General features: G+C 49.7%; 1 protein-coding gene across 1 annotated transcript in view; it reads left to right on the top strand.

The window, feature by feature from the left end:
* LOC8031960 overlaps nt 1-13,159 on the top strand; it is a 138,382-nt gene extending 125,223 nt beyond the window's left edge. Inside the window, exon 3 of the mRNA XM_029989481.4 lies at nt 9,336-13,159. Coding sequence (XP_029845341.2) covers nt 9,378-11,471 — 2,094 coding nt within the window. The 5' untranslated portion in view covers nt 9,336-9,377 and the 3' untranslated portion in view covers nt 11,472-13,159. The remainder of the gene's footprint in view (nt 1-9,335) is intronic.
* The last annotated feature ends 978 nt before the right edge of the window (nt 13,160-14,137 follow it).

The following is a 14,137-nucleotide window of genomic DNA, read 5'->3' as shown; positions in this document are numbered from 1 at the left end:
GGTAGATTATAAGGTGAAATCGAGTATAACCGTATTAGGCCAGCTCAGTTGAATTTAATGATCGTTAGCGGCTCAATGACAGTTGGCACCGCCGTGCAATTAACTACGGCCGATCGCGATTAAGTCGACTGCCGTTGGCTTAATGACAGCTAAGAGCGCTCGTCTAAGGTATAAGACTATATGTAGCTCATGAATGGTATTTTTCTTCTTCTTACTGCTAATTTCATCTCACTTCAAACGTTAAACGGATTTATCACCCGGCAATCAAATTCCAAAATAAGATCCGTAGGTTCTATAAACTTTCTGGTCAGTGAACTCTCGCTCGCATTGCCGCTTCTATCACGGGAGATTGTAAGAAAGAAAAACCCGAACCCACATAAACAAATGAAAAAGGGAATTCGGCGGCATATATAATCTATTCTTCCGTGTTGTTTGGATGGCGTAATAGCTGTCTCTTTTCTTCGCGTCTTCTCCCGACCAAAGAAAGTGCCTGTTTTTACTTTCACTGATATGAAACACTCCCGAACGGATATATAGATCCGAAACTTTCGAATCGGTAAATAACTCTGCTTTGACTGATTATACGACACTGGCGAACAAAAAATATAGATAAGAAACTTTTTAGCCGAGAAACCACTTCACCGACTATTCGACACTGCCACAGGAAGATATAGATACGAAACTTTCGAACCGGCAAATAACTCTACTTTGGCTGATTATGCGACACTCCCCCGAAAGAAAAAAAAATAATAAAAAAATAAATATATATATACGAAACTTTCTAGCGGGTAAATAACTCTACCTCCACTGACTACACGACAATGGCGAAGAAATATATAAATACGAGACTTTCGAAGCGGTAAACGCAGCCTCGACAGACCGGAACTGCCTTGTCGGCGGCGAAATGGAGGGGGCGTTTGTTTGGGAACGGATAACGTTAAATATATACATTTTGGTAATTACAACTGCTACACGTCGTAAAAAAGAAAAAGATGTCGTCCGACCTCGTTCAGAATCAACAAAACCACAAAATCAAGAAATAGCGAGCAAGAAAACTCTAGCATTTGCTCGGAACGTTTGGCACTCTGAGGGCGACCTTTTTCAAGAAGAGTTCTGTGCATCCTGCATGCCCTCCTCACGCAGCGGCAAAAGCTGGAACTACGGTTGGCGTCTGAGAGGCGAGTTGCCCTACCTGCCCTGCGTCCTCCGCGGCTCAGATGAGTTGTGGACGAGGAAAAGGAGAGGTGGCGGAACTCCACCTTCCGGACGACAATCGCACTTCAAGGTTTTGGCGCTGGGTGTCGTCTAACAGCGATAGCCGTTATGGGCTCTTCTCCCTGTTCGAAATAATGATGGAGAGCGTGGGCTGGGGTGTCGCCAAATGCAAAGAAACTCCTCGAAACCCGCCGCAAGTCTTCGTTTTTTTTTTTTTTAGGAATTGATTTTAAGTTATATTTGCAAATTTTATTTTATTTGCCATAGCGGCATTACAGAAGGGAGTGGTTGGTTAGTGCGAGGCGAAGCTCGCTGTTATCGGTGATGGTGAAGGTGTCATCGGCAAGGCCATCCGAGTCCATGATAGATTCGGGTAGAGGTGAACACTGACAAGCTGTAGATTTCACCTTGGTTCGGGCGACCTCGCATCAGTGGTCCAGTCTCGAAGAAACATAGGTGGGCGGGCTAAGGAGAGAATGTTTCCGAAGTGGAGAGTAAAACCATAGCCTCCTCTATAGCAAAGCCTGGCAGTTCAACGACGAAGCCGTGGAGTGCCCGGTCGCAGATTTGGAGCGCGAGGATCTGGCACAGCACAGAGGATTTCTCTAAAAACCTGGACGTGAGCGCACAGCTTTCGCAGCGGCGAGGACCCGAAACATGGTTTTCAAACCCGAAGAAAAAAAACGGTAGCGCGAGGAATGCGAAGAGCACGAGCGGACATTCTTTCGCTCGGGAGAAGTATTTCGGCGTCTCGCCGCAGCGGGGCGTCCGTCATGTGGCTCTCCTCTCACCCCTTGTCTGCCGCTCTCGTGGCGATCTGCCAGGCTTTGTCAGTATAGAGGAGGCTACGGTGAAACACGTTACGAAGGAGGCGAAGCCTAGAAATTTTATGAGGTAAGGAGATCGGAGCACTGAGATTTCATTGCAGCGACACTAGAAAAGGCGAAAGTAATCGGAAAAGACGAAGCGAGCTGCACGATTTTGGGACGGCTTCCTTCGCGTTGCAGCAGAGAGCAGATTGATGGCGATGCGGATTGATGGAGGCTGTTGATTGTGAAACCAGTGCGCTATCGCAGAGCACCCGCCAGCTGCTTGAACGCGCCACCTGATAAACCGGACGAGGGCAGCTGGGCGTGGGTCTCGCGCAGCGCCCGCTAGATGGCCGCAGTTTTTTGCTGCGACGTTGCATTGCGCCTCCCGAGTCCCACGCCGCGTCCGTTAGATGGCTTTTGTGTGTACACAGTCAATGAGGGTGTCACCCTCCGAGCAAACATGCGAGATGCGCGATGGCTTCTCTACGTAAAAATGCATGATACACAAGCACGAGCAATAAGAATGCATTAGGGTTAGATAGGGTTTCTCAGCTACCGCCGTGAAAACTTATCGAACCCTAATGAAGCTGTGAAACGTTTACAGCTATATACCACACGAAACGGCACCTTTTTTTTATGGAACAAAGTTAAATTGGAGCTTTCTTTGATAGAGTTGCCGACGTTCTTCCTGCCTTTCATCGTGATTACGCCCAGCATAATTATTGTTTCCGCAAGCAACTAGAGAGCTAGCTTCTGTTCTCCTTGTTTGTATGTTTACATGGGTGTTTGTTGTGAGTTTGGTCGCGAGGATTAGATATAAGTGGGTAGACGAAAGGGTGGCGGTAAAAATTGAGAGGCATTGAACCTTCGCTTCTCTGTCGAAATACTACTTATCTCGCCACTGACCGTTGAATTCCACAGGGTTGTCTGTTTTTCTTTTTTATTTTTACTTTTGTTATTTTAGATGTTAATTTCGTGTTTTGTCGTTGTTTTCATGGTGGCTTTGTGTGCTCCACACGCAGTGGAATCATTAGGTAGTTATAAAATGACGAGAGGCTTGTATACTAACAAAAAGAAAAAGAAAAGAATCGGGACAATAGAAATAAAATAGAGCATTAAGAGCGAACGCTAAGTAAAAACACGAGCAAAAAAAAAAAAAAAAAAAAAGCGCCAGTGTGTTTGAGAGTGAGATCGTGTGAGCTGATCTAATCTTCCGTTCGCATGCATGTAACATCGGAGAGCACGCTGATGATCTGAGCGAAAAATGATCTTCGCTTTTATCGCAGACTTCATCAAAAACGTGTGTACTTTTTCTTTTTTTGCTGCATTGAACTTTTTCTTATGTTCATTCTCGGAGATATTAAACCTACCGTGACGGTGTGCGTTTTGCAAGAAAAAAGCAAAAAAAAAAAATCTACTGAAACGTTTGTTTATTTTTTTTTTCCCTCGTTTTCACGAATCACGTTGCGGATGAGCCTCCTGTCGTTTTACTTTTTTGTTACTTAACATAACTTTTTTTTTGTCTTTTTCGTCCTTTTTTTTAACTTTGCACGTAACGTTTTTGCTTATACACGCTGCGCGCGAATACTGACAAAACGAAGAAGTAATGCGCACTACTTTCACGTGCGGAGGCAGAAATCCACTGTACAGCCGAGGAGCGGTGTGGTGGAGGGCAGCACTCCTGACCAATAGCAGAAGCCGTCTGATGGAGAAGGAGAAAGTGACAAAGGGGTTGGGGGACGTTGAAAGGGTTAAGTAGGAAGACTACAAGGAAGCTTTGCGTGAGTTTTGTTATGCCTTATTTATATTCGTGTTATTATTGCCATTATGTTTCTGCGTGCGAGCGGACCGGAGTGCGCGTTCAACGCTCCTTCCCTCGAAACCGAAAGTTCTTCGAACTTTGTGTGTTTTTGTTCGCGTACGTGCGGTAGCGGATGTGGCGAGGCTTTCTTTGCTGTTCTTGTGTAGTGTGTGCCTGTGTGTGCGCGTGCGTGGAGGATGAATGTGCGCGTGGGTGCGTGTTTGTACACGTCCGTTCGTAGCGTTCAGTCGCTTGCTCGTCCACCACTGCAATTCCCTCCCGGGAACAATAGAATCGGACGCTGTCATCTGCTTTTTTTTTTTTCTTTTTCCAACGGGCACAAGTCACTGTCCTTACGTTCTGTGCGTGAGTGTGTTTGTTTTTTTATATTTTCGTTGTAAACAGCAGCAACTTTCGCTGATTCGCAGCTTTGGTAACTTTCTGTTAATGATAAGGCTGCCGAACACGAATACGACCACTGACAAAATAATCTAGAACGGGCGGCTACGGTCTGTTTGGAACCCGGCAGTAAACGGTCACCACATTTTCGAGATACTGAGAGGGCGCTATCGCAGCCTTTTGCTTGCGTAGGCACAGGATGAAGTGATCAGCATCTCTGGAGCTCTCTTCCTACTAATTTTCGTTATGAAGTCGCGTACAAGGGTGATCATTCTAGCCTCATTGCACCCACCACTATTTTTTTCATTAAAATTCCTCGGCATGACTCTTATGAGCTTGACGTCATATCTCCGAATACTTTGTTTCCAAAGATGGACACATAAAACGTTAGTGAGGACTTTTTAAGTCGATTAGCCACCTAATCAAAGGGGCGATGCAGCAATATTCAATTAAATTGTTTTTTTTGTTTTTTTTTACTTTATACGAGCTTACTGGCACTAGTGGGACTCGAGGATACCCGCACGCAACGGCACTGGCCAAGAAGCACCTTTGTTGCGGTATGTTTTAAGGAGAAAAGCGAGCATTTTCATTGAATTTCTCATTCATTCGCACAACTTGACGACGCAGCTGGGTGGTCGCAGCACCGCCCAGTGTAGATATTTGAATGCGGTTCGTAGATTGGGCCCGAGCATTGCGTGGGTACTCGATTTGGGCTCCTGATAATCGATAGCGCGAGAAGCATTCGGGTAGTGGCCCGTGTCCGATCGCTGCTATGACAATAGCCAACCATAACAATGTTTGGAACTCGGCGCGTGTCCTGTTCCTTGCCAACCCCAGCGCGTGGCTATGATCCACATTGGCGGCATATAATCGCCTCCAGATCACGTGGCTGCTTGTTCTCGCTGGGAGTTGAGGGTGTGAACGCTACTCGTTTTTCTTTAATTTTTTTCCCCGCGACTTCGATTGCGTGTGGTGAAAAACGAACAGGTGTTTCACAGATCAATAGGGAGTTTTCGTAGATCGTTTTCCACGTCCCGCAAGGCCCTCCGCAATCCGCTACGATAGCGGGAACTCCACAGTCAAGGCTATCGGCGCGCAGGCGCAGTAGCAACTTCTTCTTTGCGGAAGGCTTAGCGGAGGGGGCAGCGCGGTCTACGAAAACTCTCTATTAACGTCAGGGATCCGTTCTAAGCGGTATTTCAGCGAAATACCGAAATCGTTGCATCACCGCTTTAGCCAGCTCGTTAGCATACTTTCGCTACTTGACGTTTTTACATTCCCTTTCGCATTTCTAACTGTGCTGCCGCCGCCTGGCGGCGTAAATGCGAAACACAGGAAAGAGGATCAAATATATACGCCGATGGAGTTTCGAACAGGTTATACGCGCGCCGGGTTATTGCACGTGCGCGACGAAACACTCGAAAGGAAACAGTGGCAATAAGAAGCGACTCGTGACCCCAAGCGAGCCTCCGAGCGCCTCCGCCAGGGTCTCCGTTCGCAGCCAGGAGCGGTGGCGTCTGCGGCGCTGCGGTCTCTGTGGCAGCTTCCCGCGATGGATCGTCCGCGCATGTAGCGCCGACGCAGACACCGCCCGCTGTGGTTTCCGTATTTCCGTACAATTTCTTTTTTCTTTTTTTTTTTCTTTCGATTTGGTTCGGTTATTTCGGAAGGGTGCCGCCGAGCGCGTTGGTGAACTCAGCGCGGAGAACGCACTGTCGGTCGATGCGAGAAATACTTTTTTTCTTCTTCGCTTCCGGCGGATATTCATAGATACAGGTCTACGGCGAATAAGTGGCGGAGTTTCGGGCATTACCCGCGGGGCGTAGGCGACCGAGATTCGTGCACGTAAAAATGTCATTTGCTGGGAGGGTATAGCGATTACAGGGGGTGGGGGGGGGGGGGGGGGGGAGGGAGGGAGGGGAGGGGAGGGGAGTACAGCGTTTACAGCGACGGAAATGATGAGCAAAAGACATAGCGAGACAACTCTATTCCGTATACGTATACAACCGCAGCCAGAGCTATATTCGAAAGCTATATCCGCTCGTCGTCTTTTGGGTGCCTTTGCTACCGGTGGCTAAGTCAATCGCGCAGCAAGAGAGTCTTTACAAAGAAGCCCGCTCTGTTCACACACCAGGCGTCGGCATCACCCGTGGGCATTACCGTGCGCAGAAACCAAACTCGGGAGGAGTGAAGCGTCTCTGCGCATGCGCAGTACCGACAGCAGCGCTAGCGCAGTGGTGTGACGCCCAGTGAGTTTAATTACTCTAGTCACGCTTTTTTTTTCCGTGTGCTATTATAGGTTGTAGTCGGTGACCATAACGAACGCAGAAAGACGAATTCCGCCGTGACGATGCACTTTTGGCAGTGCGTGATTGGCTACGTCGGATGGTGGCGCTGGCTGCGTTCGGACGTAACATGACAGAGTGTATGACGTAAGCAATTATATTTCGCGTTCTTTGTTTACTACTAAAGAGTAAGTCAATGCAAATCTAAATTAAAAACGAAACAAAAACGTAATTGTCCTAAACGCCACGAAGCTCAATAAATAGGTCGCTTACTATGAAACATTAAAGCCGCGCTTTTTTATTTTTTTATTGGAGCACTTTTGATAACGCGATAGGCGATTTTGTTATATCCCACTCAATGAAAGAAAGACGTTGTTTCACAAATGTTTGAGGGAGCGCGGTTATTTCCCTTTAACTACTAGGGAGCTTTAGGAGCACATAGAAATCTCGCAGACTCACTGACAACTTAACATCTCGTTATGCATGGCAGACAATGAGATTGGAGTTATTTAACCTCATTATTTACTCGTAAGATTTATTAATAGCTCGTGATCAATCACGAGCTCAACTCCGATCAGCCGGTAATTAAGGTTAATACTAACTTACAATTCTTACATAAAAGGCGGTTTCGTGAATAACGGCCCCGTCGAGGTCGGTGTGCCCTGGTGTTATTGCGATGTATATAATGGGACAGGCTTCGTTTCACATCGGATTTCAGAACCCAGGAAACACACGCAAGCTCTCCGACGAATTCGATGCCACCTGATCCAATGCGGGGAGTAAGTTCGTCTGCTTCTTTTGTAGGGGTTGTGGTGACGTCAGAGGGTTGTGGTGACGTTAGAACGCCGTCCTCTGATTGACTAATTGAAGGATAGTGGATAGACCCATAGTCTCCTCTATAGTGACAAAGCCTGGCAGATCGCTACCAGAAACGGCCTTCGAAATAGAAAAGGTGGAGCGGCAGACAACGGATGAGAGGAGAGCCACGTGACTGGCGCCCTACTGCGGCGAGACGCCGAAACAGGCTTCTCACGAGCGAAAAAGTGTGTTTCGGGTCCTCGCCGCTGCAAAAGCTGTGCGCTGACGTCCAGGTTCCCCGAAAAATGGCTCTTTGACGCTCTGTGCTACCAGATCCTCGCGCTCTAAATCTGCGACCGGACACTCTATGGCTCCGTCGTCGAACTGCCAGGCTTTGTGAGCATAGAGGAAGCTATGGAGGAAGCTATGAACCTCGAAGAAAGCTTCCTTTGAGGTCTACCCACTACCCATCCATCAAAACCAATCAGAGCTCAGCGTTCTGACGTCACCACAACCCCTGCAAAAGGAGCAGACGAAACCGCTCTCCGCATACCTCGCGTCAGCGTTCCTCGCCAGTGGATCTTGTAGCGCCTCACAGCGGAGCGCGACGCTAGAAGATGGTGACGCCAAGACGCTTTCGTCGAACTTCATGCCTATGTTTGCCACTTAGGGAGGATCGGGGAGCCACTGTCGATGACGTCATGCGCAGGACTTGGTCTTCTTTGGATTGTATTGCCCGAAAACTCGGCTTAATGAATCGGAAGGTATTGGACTGGCATGTGCACTTACCGTCCGTAATGGGGCAGCCTTCGAGAGGCCTACGCCACGCCGACGGTCGTTCGCAGTCATCGTCCTCCCCTTTTGCCCTGCAGGGGGGAATAGGAATTGTGCCCAGAGCAGGACGCGAATTGTCGCGGTCGAATAGGCCATTACGAGGACGCGTTTTTATATCCGCCGTTAGTCTAGGTACGTCCCCTCCGACATATATATATTTGTTACGTTTTTTTTTTGTTTTTTTTTTTTTTTGCACGTCGTTGCTTAATGCTTTACCGACGGTCCCTGGACTGTAGCCAACTCGGTATGCAACGGCGATGTCGTAAACTTTTCTATTTTTGCTCCATGCATTCTTCGGAGCTAATATTCGGAATTGTGAATAGGCGATAGAAGTGCAATTTCCGAGTGATGAAAATTTGCACTGAAAAAAAAAGAAAAAAGAAGACACTATGCGGAATATAAGTTCGTCTGCTTCTTCCACAGGGGTTGCGATAATGTCACAACGCCGAGCTTTTATTGGCTCATGAAAAAAAAAAGAGTGTGTAGACCTCGAGGCATCTAGCATTGAGGACTACCCACTATCCTTTCAATCAAAGCCAATCAGAGCTCGGCGTCCTTCTGACGTCAGAGTAACTCCTGGGCAGGAAGCAGACGACTTGCTCTCCGCGTAATGATTGCCACTTATGAGGTTCACGCTTCTTGCTTTGTGATTGGTCCTTCAGCTTTCGTATCGGCGAATACTCCAGCATCTGTTGGAAAATATGGACATTGAAACCGTACGCCTCCAAACGGTTTTAGGGAACCGTTTTTGCACATCCGATACGGTACGAACTGCGCATGTGCGAGTCTGCTGCGGTATAGCGCATGCGCAGTTCGTACCGGAGGGCCCATGCTGCCTCAGATGTGCAGAAGCGGTTTGCTATAAACTCTCTAGTATAGAAGCTGCAACACACGATTCAATATTTACCTTGCGGTTTTTAACAAGCTGCACTGCGTTTCCGTTTGTCAAAGCGGTCGAAGAATGGGACTTAAACTTGGCGTTCAAGCCCTAGTTTGGACCAAAGCTTCTTCAAAAAGTTGTAGATACGCCAAAGAGAAGCAAAGAACTGTTGCAGCTCATATAGTTCCGCGATAGTACGCAACCTGCCTGGATTACGTCTGATGGAACACTGGTGATTATGTACCACACCAGTGTAATATATAAAAGTGTGGGGATAACGCCTGATATCACCATTTCTTGCTCCAACGCAGGCCTTCACCGCTGAGGACGTCGGGACTTGTCCGTGCGTCGCCATGTCTGGCAGCGACGCCAGCGTATACCTGTCGGCGGTCCGCTGGGACGACTCGGGCCTGCCTCTCCAGGAGTTCGTCCACAAGTTCCGAGAACCCCAGGTCGGCCGCGTCATCCGGGGCCAGTACCGGCACGTGGGAGTTCCGTCTCTCTCGTCGCCGAGTCTCAGCAGCGTCCTGTTCCTGTCGCCGCTCGGGCCTCGGCTCCGAATCAGCGCCCAGTGCGTCAAGTTCAAAGAGAACCGCCGGGTCTCGACCATCGGCCCCCGTCTCGCCATCCCGGACAGCTACAAGGGCTGGTTCGAGATTCTCTCCGAAGACGGCCGCTCGTCCAGGTGCTTCGAGAGCGTCGCCGAACTGCTGAGGAGGTCTCCTGAGACCTGTCTGGTGCGAGAGGCCGTCAAGGCACACCTAGCGCATCCCGATGACCCTGAGACGGTGACCGACAAGACGCGGACTCTGCCCCTGGGTGAGACGCTCGTGGTGATCCGGGAAGTGAGGGCGTCGCTCGGTAGGCTCAGGTCCACTCACGGGAGGTTCCTCCGCTGTCTCACTTCCGGGGGAGACACGGTCTACCTGGCGGCAGAATCGAGGGGCAAGTTCTCGCCCATCGCCAAGGAAGGCAACATATCTGGAGTCCACACCGTTAGGACCCTACTCTGCAAACGGTTTCCGCTAATGGTGAGGCTTGTGCACGGACGACCGGCCTCGGGTCTCAAGACATCCGAGCTAAGGCTATACGGCATCGAGAGGGAAGACTACATCATGGCGATGCCACTTATCAAAGACGCGCCGCCGGTGACGATTCCCCAGTCGGCCTTTCTCAAGCTCCAGGCGCCCAAGAACGCCGACGTCCTGGTGACATTGCCGGAGTACGCGAGGCTGTCGGACAGATGCAACAGACTCGTGGACCGCATGGATGCCATCGAGGTCCTGGAGACGACAAGGAGCAGCAGCGACATCATTAGGACGCCTCCATACAGGAGTATATCGGAGCCCAATTCCAAGAGCCAGACACCCACGTCACCGACGGCTGCTCCGGCCGTCGAGAGGCTGCAGTCTACCCCTGCCCCGGACGACTATCGCTACGAGGAAATAGACCAGATATACGACTACGTACGAGGTTTCGCTCCTTTACCGGAGAAGATCAAGGCCGAGCTTCAGGGAGGCGGCGAGGTATTTCAGAAGGCGTGCCCAACCTCCGGTACTACCACCGTGGCTTCGGGTTCTGCCAGGGAGCGACCACTGCCACCGCCAATCGAGACCATCCCGGCACGAAGGTACTCACTAGCAACGGACCCGGGACCTAATCCACCGCCCGCGGTTGTCCTGAAGTCTACGAAATCCAAGGACACGGATTCCCACATCTACGAGGCCGTCACCAGGCGCTCCGAGGAAAGGGCCTCCAGGGGCAGCGTGATACCATCCAAGGTGGCACTTCGATCCGTACCCAAGCCTCCCAACAACAAACTGTTCGTGAAAAGCACGCATCCGGTCCGCAACGGCAAGCAGCGCATCTTCAGGAATGCCGCAGTCCCGATTAAGGACGTGGCCGTCATGCCGTGCCCGGTACCGCATCACGACAACCATCACAACGGCCACCCTCACCACCATCACCCGAACAACAAAGGTGGCAGTTCGGCCATACTGCAAAAGGTCGCTCGTGCCAAGACCTGTCGCGGTGGCAAAGCCGGCGCAGCTACCGCGGCCAACAACATCAACAATAACAACAGCAACAACAACAACAACAACAACAATGCCATAACGACGTCCCCACTTTTCAACATCCGGTACAAGTCGCTCACCAACTTGGCCGTCGACTTCAATGACACTCTCGACTCCAGCAACTCGGGAGGAGGAAGGGCCTCCTCTGGAGGCTCCGGCTCCAAGGGGTCGAAGGAGAGGTCCCCGCCGCCCCATAAGCTGTCCCGGCCCAAGTCACTCAGCAACCTCTTCTGGGACGTGGAGGTGAACAACAAGTACAATCTGCTGCACAGCAACGAACTCAAAGCAAACCAGTTCATCTACGCCGACCTTCCCGCCAAACTAGCCGCATCTGAAAGGTCAGGAAAGAGAGTCGGCACCCTGTACCTCTGAGCCAGGATACTCGTCGTCGCAACCTTCTCCCTGTACATAGTGCGCCTGTCAAGACGTCCTAGGGCCAAGCTCAAAGTGGTCTCGCGTGTCGTGTAAACGAGTCGTACGTGGTGAGGCTACATCCACTGTAATAGTCACCGAAAGTCGCGGCTTCGAAGCTGCTGGAAGAACTTGTCAACGCGAATGGCTGCCGCTGCTGCAGTCAGACGACAAGGACCAATCAAAGGATAAGGACGTTGCCTGCGAGGGTGTGCATAAGGTCGGCGTGAAGCCTAAAGTTTCGCACGCGGAAGCTTTGTAAGGATGTGGTGTGAAAGAATGTGCGCTCGGCACTCTCTAGGCTCTTCGAAGTACCCCTCCTGGACCCATGAGATGTGCGTGTTCGTGTCTGTGCGTGTCTGTTGAAGTCTACGAGGCTGCGTTATGACGTCAGGTTTCGTCAAGATCTCGCAGAAATGTCTTGCGGAACTCAATCACGCAGATTAATCTGACCGCCTGCCTTCGTTTAGTCCGTTCCTCGTTTCAAGATGGCGTTGCCAAGACTCGCTGCGCCAAGAGAACATTGATGATTCGCAGCGTCCGCTTATAGCTACTGATGAAGTCTCAGAACTGAGTTTTTTTTTTGTGTTTATGTACGTTCGCTACTGAGTACTCGGAAGGATTTGTAATTTGGACTAGTACCATACGTGTTTCCTGCGACTGATTTTGTGTTTCCAGCTCTACATCGCTCGCTGTGTCTTAGGAGCCTGGCGCGTCTTGTGACATCTACTAACGTTGTTTTTTTATATGTTTTTTTTTCTAATGCAGACGACGACGACGTAAAAGGAAACGTGGCGTCTACCTTGTGATATTTGTTTTCGCCGAAGTCGTCATAGCAGATGTTCTTAACCCGCAAGCGTTAAAGCCTGGTTTACACAGCTGCGTTTGGAAGTGCTCTATAGTTCGTTGCGTTTCCTTATAGACAAACTCAACTCTCTGACGTCATGCCACTGCGGTGGCGCTGTAGTCAGCACTGCGCATGCGCAGGCACGGACTTGTTTGTAAACAGCGTGTTGTCCACGACGACAATATACTGGCGCCATCTGTCGGGTAGTCCTAGAACTTGCGCGTAAAACTACGCTCACGGAGTCGGAATATTCTTGAGATCAAATCTCGCGCCAACCATGAGAAATAGCGGCTTATAATATTGCCAGAATGATTTTCAAGCACGCGATAAAATAATGATGTGTAAGGAAACATAAGAATACATTAGCGCACCGAAAGTGTTATAGGGTTAGCTCATAGATGGCGCCATGTGAACCTGTGCTCTCTTGCCGGAAGAGAACGCAATGCATTCGAACACACGCAAACGCAAATGTGTGATCCAGCCTCGAGGCTGTTTTATTCCCGTCACAACGGGAGTTAAAAAGAACCAATCGCAAGATTATTGAGGAAAAAACAAGGAAGATGTACGCCAAGGCAACACCATTGTAACGCTCGTGAAACGGTTGTCGATGCATTTACGAGCTGTTAGTGTCAATAACGACCTGTCACAAATGACTCGTATACCTGCTCCCTTTTTTTAACAGCTGCCGTTTGTGCCATTGCGTCCGATGGTAAAAGCTACGATGCTGCACATGCAAGTGACTCGTTTTTTTACTCTAGTGTATAAAACAAAAGAAGCAATAAATTCTTAAAAAATAGTAAAACGTTTCTTGCGCTACTAATTTTTTCTCTGCACCGCGGTGTATGTATTGGCCAACTGACATCCTACTGATATTCTAGTTCTACTGACCTGCTAAGCAAGTCCTATGAGAAGGCTGGGCCTATGGCAGTTTATATACCAAAGGAAGTCCAGTTGAAAGCAGGATAACCATAGGATGTTACTACAGGGGCAATATGATGTCAGTGGCATATATCTTTTCTACAGGAGACGTTATGAAGAGCCAAGGACGCCCACAGTCATACCATGCTGCTTCGAAAGTACCAGAATGGTCGTAATAGGGACCTGGGAGGAGCTTAGGACGACCCCCATAGCTAAATCCTAGAGATCCTCTTATTTCCGTAGTTGCCTGACAGGCGGGCAGAGGGCGCTGGCGCACTCGCCACACCTGGGTGGCTCCGAGGCGAGAGCGTCGGCCTACGGATCCCCATGTGGCGGGTTCGAATCCCGGCCGAGGTGCCCGCAATATGACGGAGGCTTATTGCGGAGAAGACGCCGTGTAACCGAGCTTTCGGTTGCACGTCAAAAGATCTCCAGGTGGTCGAAATTAATCCTCAGTCCTCCGCTGGGGCGTGCCAGATGCCCGCCGTTGGTTTGGCACGTAAAACCCCCAAATTTGACTTTGACTTTGGCACTCGCCACACTGGGGTTACTTCGATTTGGCTGGTTGCAGATTCAGCGTCCGCGCGATTGTTTGGCTGTTATGTCGTTTTCGCTTAATTTTGTGATACACATTTCGTTCTCGTAGGACACAGCGAATAAAGCAATGGTACTGAGCCACATACAGAATTACGTATCGGTTTCGAGCTTAAATTGCCAGCATTGCGTGCTTTTGGCTGCGCGTGCACCGAGGGGTACGGAAGTTAGATAGGCCGCGCTCAACTAAAGGTCTGTTCACACGATGCATCTTTTAGGCGCGCAACAGTTTCGCGACACTCAAGTTTCGCGAAATGTGCTCGTTCAC

The sequence above is a fragment of the Ixodes scapularis genome, unplaced genomic scaffold, assembly GCF_016920785.2.
Source record: "Ixodes scapularis isolate PalLabHiFi unplaced genomic scaffold, ASM1692078v2 PGA_scaffold8__174_contigs__length_109621045, whole genome shotgun sequence".
Classification (NCBI taxonomy): Eukaryota; Metazoa; Arthropoda; class Arachnida; order Ixodida; family Ixodidae; genus Ixodes; species Ixodes scapularis.
This window is presented reverse-complemented; position numbering and strand designations above follow the sequence as displayed.